At 47.4% G+C, this 15,742-nt stretch overlaps 1 protein-coding gene across 1 annotated transcript in view; it reads right to left on the minus strand.

Moving 5' to 3' along the window:
- Ap3b2 (adaptor related protein complex 3 subunit beta 2) overlaps positions 1 to 15,742 on the minus strand; it is a 34,799-nt gene extending 19,057 nt beyond the window's left edge. The window contains exons 1-4 of the mRNA XM_005357663.2: positions 15,293 to 15,742; positions 5,915 to 5,990; positions 5,709 to 5,783; positions 5,303 to 5,398 (exon numbers count right to left, since the gene is read on the minus strand). Of these exons, the coding sequence (XP_005357720.1) occupies positions 5,303 to 5,398; positions 5,709 to 5,783; positions 5,915 to 5,990; positions 15,293 to 15,405 (360 nt within the window). The 5' untranslated portion in view covers positions 15,406 to 15,742. The remainder of the gene's footprint in view (positions 1 to 5,302; positions 5,399 to 5,708; positions 5,784 to 5,914; positions 5,991 to 15,292) is intronic.

Genomic DNA, 15,742 nt, shown 5'->3' on the forward strand with positions numbered 1-15,742 from the left:
TTAATTAATTAATTAATTAATAAAACCCATGTGTAGGCTTCTCCTGCTCAGATGATCCCATACAGGCCTGCTAACAGCATGCACTCTCCTGCTATAATCTCAGATATAAGCACTATCTTCCCACAGTGGGAGTAACCAGGGGTTCTCAACCTGTGGGTCACAACCACTTTGGGGTGTTGAATGACCCACAGGGGTCATACATCAGATATCCTGCAGAGCAGATGTTTACATTATGATTCATAACAGTAGCAAAGTTACAGTTACAGTTATGCAGTAGCAATGGAGATAATTTTATGGTTGGGGTTAGCACAACATGAGGAACCCGGTGTTAAAGGGTCACAACAGTAGGAAGGTTAAGAGCCATGCTGCAAACAGACACTAACCCTGCAGAATAGTAGACAACAACAGTACAGGAAAACAGATGTCACCCTGGTTGCCCAGCTGGAGAAGGAGAGCCACAAAACCAGGTGTGAAAATGACGGTAATGCCCGGCAAAATTTTGGAACTGAGTTTTAGTGGTGTGGTTTAAAAGCATTGATTTAAAAAGCAGGAGCCTGGGCTGGAGAGATGGCTCAGAGGTTAAGAGCATTGCCTGCTCTTCCAAAGGTCCTGAGTTCAATTCCCAGCAACCACATGGTGGCTCACAACCGTCTGTAATGGGGTCTGGTGCCCTCTTCTGGCCTGCAGGCATACACACAGACAGAGTATTGTATACATAATAAATAAATATAAAAAAATAAAGCAGGAGCCTGTGTTTTCTTAGACACATCGCATCACGGCAGCCATTACAACCTGGCCTGCTGACCCCAGCTGAGACTCCTAACAACAGCAGATACAGAGCCTAAACTGACATCTCCTAGGACCAGATGGGTGCCTAGCCCGGTTGTCATCAGAGATGCTGCATCCAGCAACTGATGGGAACAGATGCAGACCCACAGCCCAACACTAGGTGGAGCTCTAGGAATCCTGGAGAAGAGAGGGAGGAAGGGTAGCAGGAGCTGGGGGTGTGGGATGGGGTGGGGTGGTGTCAAGGAAAACTCCAGAATCAACTAACCTGGGTTTATAGGTGACATAACTCACAGACTCTGAACTGACAGCCAGGGAGCCTGCATGGGACTGACCTAGGCACTCTCATATGTGTGACAGTTGCGTAGCTTGGTCCTCTTGCGGGACTCCCGACAGTGGGAGCAGGGGCTGTCTCTGACTCTTTTTTACTGGCTTTTGGGACCCTGTTCCTCATACTGGGTTGGCTAGCCCAGCCTTATATATGAGTCTTACTGCAAGTTGATACACCATATTTTGTTAATATTCATAGGAGGCCTGCCCTTTTCTGAATAGAAATGGAGGAGTAAGTGGGGGGGGGGGGACAGAAGGAGGGTTGGAGGAGAGAACGGAGGGGGAAGCTGCAGCCAGGATGTAAAATAAGTGAAAAAATAAATTCATTTTTTAAAGAAACTGGCCTTCTTTATTTTACCATTTTTCTTTTGAAATAGGCACACAAAAAAAACCCCAACTGTTTTCAATTTGGAGGAGGAAATTAAACTGGTAGATATGAATACTGTGAATCTTGATTTCAGTAAGGCATTCTGGGAATCTCTCATAACACTTCCTGCATTGCCACCCTTGATGCAGGCCTCTGGGTTCACATAATCATGTGAGCATTTTAGGAGCAGAATTTGGGCCCATTTTATCTCTGTCATCATAGCCACATGAAGGTGTGTTAAAGTTTTTTACACATGAGTTACATAAAGTTTTAACACGTGAAGGGTGTTACAGTTTTTTTTCTCCTTGCTTTCAGGATCTTCCAAAGTAAGACAGAAAAATACTGGGTGGCTAGTCATACAGTTCTATGCATCCATAATTTAATAAAACCTAGCTAGGAAAGATTTACTAACAAAACATTGATATCCTGGAAACAATACATGCCACACACTCCAAGCTGATACCCTGGCTCAGATAAACTCTCAGTTTTAATACAAAGGAAGCTACACGGAAGAAAACACAAAGTTAAGGGACAAAATTAAAATTCAGAGCTTTGCACTGGCTGTGGTGGTGTGTGCATGAAGTCCCAGTTACCAGAGAAACCGAGGCGGGACTGAATGTTTGAGGCCACCCTGGGAAACTTAGCAAAACTGTATCCTAAAGTAAACAAAAATAAAAAGCCCATGAGCCCAATGTGATTGTGCACATTTAGAGCCTGAACACTCAGGAGACTGAAGAAGAATTGGGAGTTCCAGGCTAGCCTGTACTGCAGAGTAAGTTCAAGCAAGGCCCTGTCTCAAAACACCGAAAGGAAAAGGGTGGTGTGTGTGTGTGTGTGTGTGTGTGTGTCTGTCTGTCTGTCTGTCTGTCTGTCTGTGTGTGTGTGCTGAGGATGTAGAACACTGGCAGAATGCTTGTCTAGCAAGTTGGAGGTTGGAGGGCCTAGGTTCAAGCCCAGTAGGGCACTGGATCCTGGATTAGAGACTCTGTGAAACTAAATAAAACAGTATTTCACAGGCAATCCCAGGGGTCACCCACAGAGACAGAATGACAGAAGCAGTCTAGATTATCTGTTTGCCACCCACAGGGTTGACAGAGAAGTGCTGAACAGAAATAGAAAAGAAAAACAAAAAACATGGCTTCAGGCTAGATGATAAAAAGAGAACCCAGGCTTACACAATGGCCCAGACAGGCCCAAACCCAGTAATCAAAACAAGAAAACTCTGTTTATATTATGAGTCCATTTAAAAAACAGTATTTTATCATTTAGGAATGCATAACTAAGCAATAAAAGAATAAACGTGGTTTAGTAAGATGGCTCAGAGGATTAAAGCACTTGCCACCAAACACTTGAGTTCCATCCCTGGGATCCACATGGTGGAAAGAGATCTGACCTTGACACATACTTGCACACACAAAAAAAGTAGATTAAAAGCATGATTTTAGAAAATAATACACATATATTTGTGAAAAGTATGGGAGATACACAGGAGACTTTGGCTGTGTGATAAACAGTATTTGTGCTGGTATAACATGACATTAATTAGATCTTCTATGAACATGGAATAGTCTTTTGAATTCTGGTGACTGAACCCAGTGTCTTGATTATACTTAAAACCCATTTTTTTAAAGTTATAAACCAGGCAGTTGTGGTACATGCCTTTAATCCCAGCACTCAGGAGGCAGAGGCTGACTGATCTCTGTGAGTTCGAGGCCAGCCTGGTCTACAAAGTTCCTGGACAGCCAGAACGGTTTCACAGACAAACCCTGTCTCAAAAATCAACAAACAACAACAACAACAGAATTATAGCTATAGAAGTTTCAATATAAGTTTCAATATAATATAACGGTTAAGAAACAAACACGAGAGCCATTGTAATTGTCTAAAGCTAGGGTAAGAGGTGGGGCATATGGCTTTACGAAGGAGTGTGGTCCCAATCACTGACAATGTGTCAGAGACGTTCAGCAGCAAAGACTGCTAGGCACAGACCTCAGGACAGTTCTACTAGCTGCCTATTTTTTTTAAATAAATATTTGTTGAGATATATAACTATGTCCATTTTTAACACAAAATCCAGTAAGTGCATGGTTCAGATACTAGAGCCTACAAGCCCTAAATACTATATGAACATTTTGCAGCCTGGTTTTAAGTACCTTCTTTTTATTTCTTTTTGTACAATGGATTTAAAAAAAAAAGCAAATTAGCTCATTTAAATACACACCATTAAATTAAACAGGTAATGCATGGTTATGTAGGTAATACCAGTATTTTACTTGACACCATTCTGATTTCAACACATCATGTTTTTGTAAAATTATAATAGTGAGAAAAGACAATTATAAATCCACAATCTCATAGGAATTAAAATTAGAAATAATTTAAAGATTAGTTAGTTCAGTTGAATATTTGCTGTGAGAGACTCCTGCCATCAGAATTCTCCCTGACAGACTGCCATGTGTATGCCAAGTGTCTGACGTGAGTCACAATTCATGTCCCTCTATGGGTAGAGGTAAGGACCGAGAGTCTCCACTGTCAGGGGCTCAAGTGATTCATACTGAAAGCAGCCTGCTGTTAAAAAATAAACCTACTAAGAGGGCTAGAGAGATGGTTCAGCGGTTAAGAGCACAGGCTGCTCTTCCAGAGGGCCTGAGTTCTATTCCCAGCAACCATCTGTAATGAGATCTGGTGCCCTCTTCTGACCTGTAGGCTCACATGCAGACAGAGTACTGTATCTATAGTAAATAAATATATATTAAAAAATAAAAATAAGCCCCTGTACCTATAGTAAATAAATATATATTAAAAAAATAAAAATAAACCCACTAAAACTTAAGTTGAGATGTAATTCCTACCTGGAGGTATTAAAACCAACTTTGGGAGGTGAGACCTTTAAAAAGTGGCTGTGTCGGGGGGGATCTGGATGGGCAGATTGGGGGAGGGGGAGGAAAATGGGAGGCGGTGGCGGGGAAATCTTAAATAAATAAATAAATAAATAAATAAATAAATAAATAAAATAAAATAAAAAGAATGGCTCTGTCGGGCTGGAGAGATGGCTCAGAGGTTAAGAGCATTGCCTGCTCTTCCAAGGGTCCTGAGTTAAATTTCCAGCAACCACATGGTGGCTCATGACCATCTTTAATGGGGTCTGGTGCCCTCTTTTGGCCTGCAGGCATACACTCAGACAGAATATTGCATACATAATAAATAAATAAATAAATAAATAAATAAATAAATAAATAAATAAATAATAAATAGAATGGCTCTGTCTCTTGTATGTGTCCCTCTCACCCTGTGTCACCTTGGGACTCTGAAGAGCCAAAAAGCCCTTGCCGATGTGCCCTCCTCCTGGCCTTGGACCTTCCAGCTTCCAGGGCTGTGAGATGGATAAACCTTTATTTTATTTTACGTGCATTGGTGTTTTGGCTGCGTGTATGTCTATGTGAGGGTGCCGGATTCCCTGGAGGTGGACAGACTCTCAGGCAGTTGTGAGCTGCCATGTGGTTGCTAGGAAATAAACCCGGGTCCTCTGGAAGGGCTGCTGAGCCATCTCTCCAGCCACCCTTTCTTCTTTACAAAGGATCCAGTCTGTTGTCCAGTTATAGCCACCCAGGCATCTCAGGGGACAGTAACATGGGCTCTGGGCACCTAGCTCCTATCCCAAGATCTTTCTAAGTCTGGCTTCTACCTGCGTAGGCTTCACTGGTCCTTTGCTCTCCTCTGAACCTTCCTGCTGTAGCAAGTAGGAAGAGCTCTCCAGAGCCTACACGACATTCATTGATATAGTTCCAATGACGCACAGGCCCCATGCAGACCTCTGACCTTTAGGCCACGCTGGAAGGTAGAGATGGACAGAAGGGCTAGGTCCTGCTGCTCCTCAGCGTATCGGACCAGGTACACGTAGACAAGCTTCTTCACCTAGGAGAGAGAGCAGGTGTCCTGGCTGGTGTCCCAGCAAGGGGGTAGCACCTTCACCGCCCAGGATGCCATAACCACCCATGCATGCAGCTATGGTTCATGGGTCAAGTTCATCCAGTAGGAGACAGCAGCCTTAAGTGTGTCCCCAGCCCTCTACCCTGATTGACATCCAGTTCAGGGACATGAGGACAGGGACAGCTTGAGCAGGCAGTCCCCCAAGGGTTAAATAGTTTCCTTCCTTGCCCTCAGCCCAGCTTGAGTTGAGTCCTGGGTTGGGATGGGAGCCCACCTGTCTGTGGACGGTGCTCACCTCTATGTTCTTACAGGCTACATTCTTCACCACGGCAGGGAACAGGTCTGAGGCGTTCTTCCCCCGGGCGATCATCTGTGTGTTGGGATCAGAGAGGAAAATAAAAGGGGAGAGGGCGGAGCACTGGTTAGGGCAAAGCCTGATACATACCCAGGGTCACTGCTCTGGGACAGGCAGGCCCATCACCCAGGGGAAACCCCTCTTACTGCCACAATCCTCTTCATGGCCTCCAGCTTGAGGGAATCTTTATTGGTGTCCAACATCTCTTTCAGGTCATCGTGCCTGGTAGGACACATAGACAGATAAGGAGCAGGATGGGCATGAATCACCACCAGTGTCCAGGTAGGACTCAGGCCAAGTCCAGTCCAAGGAGGGACCAGGGCCAGGGGATACAGGCAGGGAGTGGAAATGGGTAAGCTCCCGATTAGGCGTTCAGGAGAGACTTGTGGGCCAGCCACTGTTATGGGCTGGATCGTGTTCCCTGGCCAAAAGAAAGGATGTTGAAGTGCTAACCCAGTGCCTTAGAATTTTTGGAAACTGGTTTGTCAAGGATGTGAGCTGGGAAGATAGCTCAATTACTGTAAAGACACAGGACTGAAGATTTACATCTGTAAGCCAACAAACATGGATGATAGCCAGCAAGCCAGAAGGATTCCCCACTGGGTTTCTACGGAGCAGGACCTTGCTAACTACCTGGGGTGGTTTGAAGGAAAATGGCCCCCAAAGGGAGGACACTACTGGGAGGCATGGCCTTGTTGGAGGAAATGTGTCACTGTGGGGGCGGGCTTTGAGGTCTCTTTTCTGAAACTTCATTCGGTGTGACAGTTGATTTCCTGTTTCTTACAAGATGTAGCTCTCTGGGCTCCAGCCTGTCTGCCTGCACACTGCCATGCCTTCATGAAAGTGTAAGCAAGCCACCTTCAATTAAATGTTTTCTTTATAAGAGTTGCCATGGTCATGGTGTCTCTTCACAGCAGTAGAAACCCTAGCTAAGACACTAACACCTTTGTTATAGACTCTAGGCCTTCTGAGCTGAAACAGAAAGTTTCTAATCTAGGATCTGAGATGAAGATCAGCTGTTAGGGTGCTTGCTTAGCTTCACAAGAGTTCTGGGTTTGACCCCCACCTGAACTGTGTGCAGTGTCACATCCCAGGCTCAGGAATAGGAGACGGGAAGCCCAGGAGACCCTGTTCCCAGTCAGTAACCCAGCTTGTGGTTCTTTCTTACTTCAACCATAGAAAACTAAACCAGCCATGATGGGGCACACATTTAATCCTCACCCAGGAGTCAGAGGCAAGTGGATCTCTATGAGTTCCAGGCCAGCCATCACGGCACAGTGAGACCCTGTCTCAAAACCCAAACCAGTCAACAACAACAACAACAAAATTCAGAGAGCTAAGTGACAAAGGAAAGGTTGGGGTAGAAAGATAAGGCCTGGCTCAATGGATGGGAAGAACCAACGGAGAGGAACTGGGTATCAAACAAGGGTAGGAGACCAGGGAGATTTGTCATTATGTGCTTTTCATGCGAGCGTGAGGACTTGAGATTGCTTCCCAGCATCCATTAAAAGCAGGACACGGTGGTAACTGCTTGTAATTCCAGTACCCGGGAGGCAGAAACTGGAGGATCTCTGGGGCTTGATCTCTAGTCCACCTCATCAAAACAGTGAGAGCCAGAAACCAGTGGGTGAGGCCTTGCTTCAAATAAACAAGGTGGGAGGTTCCTGAGGAACACAGGGTAGGTGTCTGGCACCCACACACATGTGCACCTGCATAGTGCCCCCGTACACACAAAAAGAAAAGAAGAGTATGATGTTCTTTCCCCAAACGTGTTTGCACGTCTTGGCCTTACAGACCAAAATGAATCCAAGAACCAGACAACTCCCAAAGATTCCATGGGTGTCCTCATGTCCAAAGTCAGTCCTGTCAGTTAGCATTGGGTGGCCATTTATGAAGGTATAAAACACCCCTGGGTGAAATAAAACATCTAGAAACAACGTCCGAAGTCCTAGGAGAGGGGCCAATGTGTCTGCTGTTGAGACAGAGAAAACAGTGACCTATATCATGAGAAAGAGAATCTCATTACACATGTGCCAGTCTTGTGTGTGAGCCTAACAGAAAAAAACGAGGAGGGATAGGAGCACTAAGAAACCCATGTCCCAAGAACTTTAGGAGGCTTCGTTCCTCACCTAGTCTCCATATGCACGTGTGCGTGACACACACACGAGCATTGTCGTACATCCAAGTCAACACATACGTATGTACATGGGAAATGTCTTTTCGGAAAAGATTTTTGACAGAAAAGCAAAATAGAAAAAGGATGCCTTTTAGGCTGGGCGATGGTGGCGCATGCCTTTAATCCCAGCACTCGGGAGGCAGAGGCAGGCGGATCTCTGTGAGTTCGAGACCAGCCTGGTCTACAGAGCTAGTTCCAGAACAGGCTCCAAAGCCACAGAGAAACCCTGTCTCGAAAAACCAAAAAAAAAAAAAAAAAAAAAAGAAAAAGAAAAAGGATGCCTTTTAGAACACAGAGGCCCTTGCTAGCTGGCAGATGATGGGCAGAATGCATCCAGCCCTGCACGTGTTAGCTCAAAGTGCCCTTTCCTGGGTGGCCCCAACACCAAAAAAATTTTGGTGCTCTTAAAGCAAAGACCATAAGACAACCACTTTGTCCCTCTCACTACCATCAGGGGAGTTATTTCTTAAAGAAACTGTACTTCCTGATGGCAGGATCCGTAAGACTCGGGAAGTATATGAAACTTATAAGATCAGGAAATGGGATTCACCAGGCCCCACGCTATAATTGCGCAGAGGTAGCCATCTTGGAGAGAGGAGACTCTTCCGCAAGCCCACTCAGAAATATGCAGGGATCTCCAGGGATCTGTTGCCCATGCTGGACTGGATTTTTTGATGACCCAGCTACTTTTGTGGGTAGCTGTTCACCCATACTCCTGGAATTCCCTGGCTCACTGAGCTGGACTTAGGTAGGATTGTTCCTTTGGTCTGTCTCTGGTGCCACATCTGGGGTGAATCTGTATCTGTTCTTGTCACACAACACTCCCAGACACAGACCTGGTTACCAGTCACTCAGGGGTGTTGAGCTGAGGTGTGGGCAGAAGCACAAACAATTCCGCTGAGTCACTGGCATAACTTAGAGTCTTGGGAGCTGACAGAGGTGGGTACCAGCTTTCCCCACATCTCAGTGCTCACTGTTGTACCCCTCAAATAGACACTCCACGTTTAACTCACATGAGTACCGCCCACATGTACCACATACATGTCCACTCCTGTGGGTCTACCTGTACCCCAGAGATAGAGCCATATCCCACACACACCCCTCACAGACACAAATAATCATGTACGTGAAACTGCAGACACATACCCACAAGCCCCAGGGAAACACACACGCTCACACAAATACAAAACAAAGCAGCATCCTTCCACAGAAGCACTCTCAAGGCACACACCCCAGACACATTTCACCTACACACCTATAGACATATGCCGTAAGAGACCACTCCATGCTCCCCATGCTACCTATATACACGGGCCCCTTACAGTCACCACAGCCATATACAATACATATACAAACTTGACAAATTTGGTTACTCCAGGCTCATTCACCAGAATGGCCAGGGGACCTCAAGACGGATGAGGAGATCCTCTGACCGCCGGAGGCCCAGCCTGGTGTGGTATGGGGGAGGGCAATGGCCAGCAGTGGACAGAGCAGCCCAATCTCTTCACTGACAGTGTGCCCTAGAAGCTGGCTCCTTCACACATGGGTGTCCTTGCCATGCCCCAAATGTCTCAGGCCCCTGTCAAAAGCACACACCCTAGACCATCCCAGCCACAAAACTGGTAATACATTTTAGGCTCTTGGCAGAAGGGAGGGACACTGGGTATAAAACAGAGCTGGCAGAATTGATCTTCAAATGCCCACAACCCACACGATGCCTCTTGGAGTGATGTAGCCTTTCTCCTCCTGGAGCGTGATGGACCCCATCCCTCTTTTGCTCCCACTGCTCCCACTGGCTTCACGTTCCCAGGAGGCAGAGGAAGGGAGAGGAACACAGCAGTGCCCTGAGATCATGAAATATTCACCTCCCAGTCAGATCCCTTTACCTTGCACTCATTCTGACCTGACCCCTGACCTACTCTGGGTTAGCAGACTCTCCTGACTGTGGCTAGAGCCCTCCAGTGTATCAAACATGACCCTGGGATCAGACACATCCACCCACCCCTCAGTGGCCCACGGGGCTCCCTCCCCAAGTTATGGTCAACACACCCAGAGAGGCTGCTCAAACTTGGACCATGTTCGTTTCTGTCCCCAAACCTTATCCTGAGCCTACTCCAGCCAGAGCTTGGGGTAGGGCAGTCAAGATGGGCCTTGAAGCCTTGAATGTTTCACCCTCTCCCTCTGCTCAGAGTTTATCTCACTTAGTCATACTCTCAACCCTCAGGTATCCTGTGACCTCTACCTGAAGCCCCTCAAGCCTGGAGCCTGAATACGTGCCTGGTGCTGCTCTACCAAAGAGGTTAAACAGGGAGCTGGGCTGAAAGTAGCAGCCACCCATTCCCTGACCTCGGTTCTCTGGGGGCAGAGGCAGGATATTCTGTACCTTAATGGCTGGCTCTGGGTCTGGCCTTGGCCAACCTCAGGGCAAGGTCCTTCTATCGATGTTTCTGGGGTTGTGTCTTCCTCAGGAGCCTGCAGCCACCGAAGTTCCTCAGGCTTCAGGGCCTGGTACCAGGGTGGGGGCCCACCTTCAGGACCAAGCACAGGACTGGAAGCCTCCTCCTGCTCAGCCCCACTGGCCCCTGGCCTCACTACCGTCCCGGGGAGCTGCAGGAATCGCTGCATCTGGCATCAGGTCCAGCTCCAAGAGAGTACTGAGCTGGCAGCCAGCTGGGACCTGCTTGTCATGCCCACTGCCACCAGAAGGCCCGCCCTGAAACTCGGTAACTAAACACTGGCCAGGTGGGAGGCTCTGGTTTCCCTCTCAAGGCTCAGAAGCAAAGCCACAGGAGGTACAGATGGCTGGGGACAGGGACTGAGCCCATCCCAGTCTCCGGGCACATGAGAGAGTCAGGGGAAGAGTTTCTTTTTTCACTCCAAATCTCATAGCCATAACTGAACGGTAAATTTCCTCAGAACGGTGCTTCTGTCCTCCTAGGAATCTCATACATCCCTGCTCACTCCGGCCCAGGCTCTCATTCCTCATCAATCCTTCCAAAGCAGTTTGTGCTGTTAATCTTGAATGTGAGTTTGTAGGATATAGAATAATCTAAAAAAAAAAAAAAACACACCAAACCTGCAGGCTTGTCTGTGAGGGAATATTTAGATTGCTCCAATAGACACGGGAAGATCCATTCTAAGTGTAAGGGGCAACTTCCCATGATGGGGGCACCTGACTGAATAAAAAGGAGAAAGTGGGGGCTGTAAAAATCTCAGTGGTTAGGAGTTTTGACTGCTCTTCCAGACGACCCAGGTTCTATTCCCAGCACCCCCATGGCAGCTCACAGGTGTCTGTAACTCCAGTTTCAGGGGTTTCCACAGACACCAGGCACATGTGCGGTTCACAGACAAGCATGCATGCAAAACACCCATATACATAAAATAAAAATAACAAATTTAAAAGAATTACAGCAGGAGAGAGAGAGAGAGAGAGAGAGAGAGAGAGAGAGAGAGAGAGAGAGGAAGGGAGGGAGGGAGAGAATATGAAGCCCAGCATTCGTTCATCTTCTTGGCTTCATGACTGAGGTTGTCCTGTGTCCAGCCTCAAACCCTTGCTATCACATTTCCCCAACATATATCCTCAGCCTATGAGCTAAAATAAATTCCTGCTTAAATTGCTTTTGTCAGATGTTTGATCAAAGAGATAGGAAAGAAAGCCCTTATGTCCTCCTGTCTCCCCAGTGTAGGTCAGGACACCTTAGCATTTCTACTGAGCACAGCTTGGCACCTGAAAAACTTTTACATGACTCCATCTGCAGGTATGTAAAGCAGGCACACACATCAAGCATTGACTGGCAATCAATCCAAAAGAAATTACAACAGTTCCTTGGGGCTGGAGAGATGAGTCAGCAATTAAGAGTGCTGGCACAGAAGACCAGAGTTCAGATCCCAGCACGCATGTAAAAGCCAGACATGGTCCTGTTCACCCCTCTAACCCAGCACTGAGGGGGCATGGAGAGAGCAGAATCTCTGGGCATGGCGGCTGCCAACCTAGAAGAAATCTGTGAGCTCAGTTCAGTGAGAGACCCCGCATCAAAGAACAAGGTGGAGGATATCTTCCTGTAGTTTTGCAACATGCCCACCCACACATACATGTGCATGTACACCACATACACTTCATACGCATATATACACACATACACATAAAAATAATAACAAGATAACAAAACCAGATATTTATCACAAATAAGGTTACCGTTCGGGACTAAAGTAAATTTGCATACGAATGACACGGATGTGCTTGCTTGGGTAACACTACATCCAAAGACACACTGACTTGATCCATGCTGAAGAATAAGGGTAGGACCATGTCAGGAGTCCCCAGTTCTGTAATTAAACCATTATGTTTCTGTAAAAGCAGAGATTTTTGTATGAAAGTGCTGTGGCTCATGGCATGTCAGTCTTCAGGGAGAGTCTCCCGTGTGCACCAAGGTGTGTCAGGCGGTGTCAGTGTCTGGTGTGATCAGGTCAGAGTTGTAGCGTGCAATGTTTTGTTCAGAGTCATAGCTGCAGGAAAGTCACAGCAGGCAGGACAGGTCAGGACTCCCCACTTCCATTATGTGTTTGATTTTGAATTCATTTCAGGTTTTCTGGGTTCAGAATCCTTTACTGCTGCCAAACTTTTTGTGAATGCTACATTCAGTTAGCCTATCCCGTTGAGAGCTTCGGTTTAAACAGCCTTGCTTTAGTCCGGCCTCACGCCCAGCCATTCAACTCTAACATTTTCCCTTGTCTCTTGCTCAACTCAGATCACTTTCTTTCTTTCTTTCTTTCTTTCTTTCTTTCTTTCTTTCTTTCTTTCTTTCTTTTTTTAAAGGTTTATTTATTTCTTTATTTCATAGTTGTGAGTGTTTTGCCTGTATGTAAGCATGGGTATCATGTGCATGTTTATGTGGTGTTCAAAGAAGTCAAAAGTGGACATCAGACCCTCTGGAGCTGGAATCGGAAGTAGTCATGAGCCAACATGTGGGTACTGGAAATCGAGCCCTGGTCCTCTGAAAGAGCAACAGGTGCTTTTAACCACTGAGCCATCACCTCTCCAGCCTGCCCCCCCCCCTTTCACTTTCCCCAATCCAGCCTGAGATTCTTCCAATCCACAAATCTGGTGAGAGTCCCCACTTAGAACCCTCATTCATTCTAGTGACTTCCAGTGATTCCAGCCACACTGTGCTGACACCAGAAGAACCTACATATTGCTTTCCTTAGTCTTCTGGGCCATAAGAAGTATAAGTAAAATATGGTTATTCATTTATTATTTATTTGTAGCTCTAGCTGTCCTGGAACTGGCTATGTAGACCAGGCTGGCCTTGAACTCAAAGAGCTCTTCTTGCCTCTACCTCGTGATTGCTGGGGTTAAGGTGAGCACCACTGCACCCAGCTGCACTGTCTTTTCTACCAATGGGAGTCTTTACTAAACTGTTAGAGAGAGAGAGAGAGAGAGAGAGAGAGAGAGAGAGAGAGAGAGAGAGAGCAGGCGTCATCTTCTTTGTCCCAGGTTTCCTCTTCTCAGCAGAGTCCTGCAGCCCTGGATGCCATGAATTCTGGACAGGCTCATAGCCTAACATTTGTCTAAGATCAAAGTGTGTGCCCAATGCTGCATTCTGTGCCAGGTGGTCTTGGCACAGAGCTTTAATCCCAGCACTCGGGAGGCAGAGACAGGTGGATCTGTGAGTTCAAGACCAGCCTGGTCTACAGAGTGAGTTCCAGGACTGTAGTGGTAGATAATTTTTTCTTTTGATAAATAAATCTTTCATGAAGACCAGAGGGAAAGCTAAAGCCACTGGAGGTCAGACAATGGTGACACATGCCTTTAATCTCAGGATTTGGGAGACAGGGTCAGAAGGATCTCTGTGAGTTCTAGGCCACCCTGGGCTACACAAGATCAATGCAGAAACAAATCCAGGTGGTGGTGGTGGTCTACACCTTTAATCCCAGCACTAGGGAGTCACACTCCCTTAATCCCAGCACTAGAAGGAATAGAAAATGAGGGGAGAGAGAGGTTTAGTCTGCTTAGTTTGCAGTTACCCGGCCTTGGTAAAGGTAAGACTTCTCTAGTGGCTTGGCTATTTTGCTTTTCTAGTTTCCAGGTTGAACCCCAATTTTTGCCTTGGGTTTTTTTTTTTATTATTCATGCTACTTTTGTTACCCAGCATGGGGCTCGAAGCCACGACCCTGACATTAAGAGTCTCATGCTTTACTGACTGAGCCAGCCCACTGAGCCAAAAGAGGCTTAGTCTGTTTACGGTTGCCCAGCCTTGGTGGCAGTAAGACATCTCTAGTGGCCTGGCTGCTTTGCTTTTCTGGTTTTCAGGTTGAATCCTAATTTTTATCTCTGGGTTTTTATTATTCCTGCTACACAGGTCAGCCAGGGACTCACAGAAAGTCTATCTCAAAATAAAACAAAACATACCAACAAACAAAAAAAGCTGCACCCTGTTCTCAAAAATTACACTTTGATTATCACTTGCACAGGGTTCGATGTTGTTAGCACCCACCTAAACTGTGAGGCCTAGTATTGCCCACCCAGAGTGAAGGACAGAGTAACCGTTTCATTGGTAGTAAAAATCCAGGGGGACTCCCACAAGGTGCGCCTGCCGGCCTGAATCCCCTTCTGCAGAAGACAATTTGCTTGCCGCTAGTGCTTTGGATTGTGTGGTCATTTCCCTGAGACCCCAGACCCTTTTCTTATGTGTGTCCCTAAAGATGGAAGCAGCCTCACACTCCCCTGCTGACCCTAGAAGCTGAAGGGCCACTGCTTCATTCTTGCTCCTTCAGAGCGATCTGTGCTCTCCTGTTCACTGCTGTATTGCATGACAAGCAGGTCTGTGCGCTAGGCCTCTGATAAATGATTGCTATTGAATTCATGAACGAATAAATGAGTGAGTCAGAGGTCAGGGGCTGAACCAAACTTTAGACAAGCAGGGCTGAATCACAGCGCAGTGAGGGGGTGGGGTGGGGAAGAGGGAGAATGAGGTGGTAGATGGGGGGGGGGGAATGAATTTGTAGGAGGAGCCAGTTTCTCTGTCTAGAGCCTGAGCTGGCTTCCTGGAGCAGCCCAGACTAAAACTCCAGTTCACGAATTTAGAACCCTCCCCCACGGTGCTGGGTTTTGTTTTGATTTTCTCCTTGAACCAACTCAACCAGTGAATAAAGGCTGCAAAGCAGGGATATAGGGGTAGCTGTTCCTTGAGAACCCCGCCTTGCTGGCCCCTCCCTCACCAGCCTCGGGTCCCCTGGGTCGCTTAAGGCTACCCTGCACAGAGCCTATCGGGCCAGTCCTGGGCCTCCCGGGCGCTGTCCATGGTGCCCGCACGTAGACCGTGTCCGGGCCTGCGCTTCCCTAGCTCACCGCTTGTAGTCGGAGGAGAAGATCCCGCCGCTCGCCGGGTCATGGCCATATTCCGGTTCCCCGGGGCCGGCCGAGCCGCCCTTGTCTTCGCTGTAGGCTGGGGCTGCCGACATGGGTCTGCGCTGCGGGGCGAGTGAGCGGCTGGACTGGGCTATGGCCGAGGCAGGGGACGCAGGCCTAGCTCTGCAGCGCTGCAAATCTGCGCGGCGGAGGCTGCGCGCGGATTCAGCAATCAGGGCTGCACTCTGAGATTCTTAAAGGCACCAGAACCACCGCAGAGTGCAGGGGTTGGGGTGAGCTCACCGGAAGGAGGAACAGCGCCTGGCCCGCCCCAATCTCTCAGAACCCCCTGTCATCCATGTCTCCGCACTTAAAGCAACTGCAAGCACCTGCAGGTCTGACAGTGAACCAGCACAGCCTTGGGAGGGCTGTGGACCTCCTGTCGCCAAC

This window comes from Microtus ochrogaster, chromosome 22 (assembly GCF_000317375.1).
Source record: "Microtus ochrogaster isolate Prairie Vole_2 chromosome 22, MicOch1.0, whole genome shotgun sequence".
Classification (NCBI taxonomy): domain Eukaryota; kingdom Metazoa; phylum Chordata; class Mammalia; order Rodentia; family Cricetidae; genus Microtus; species Microtus ochrogaster.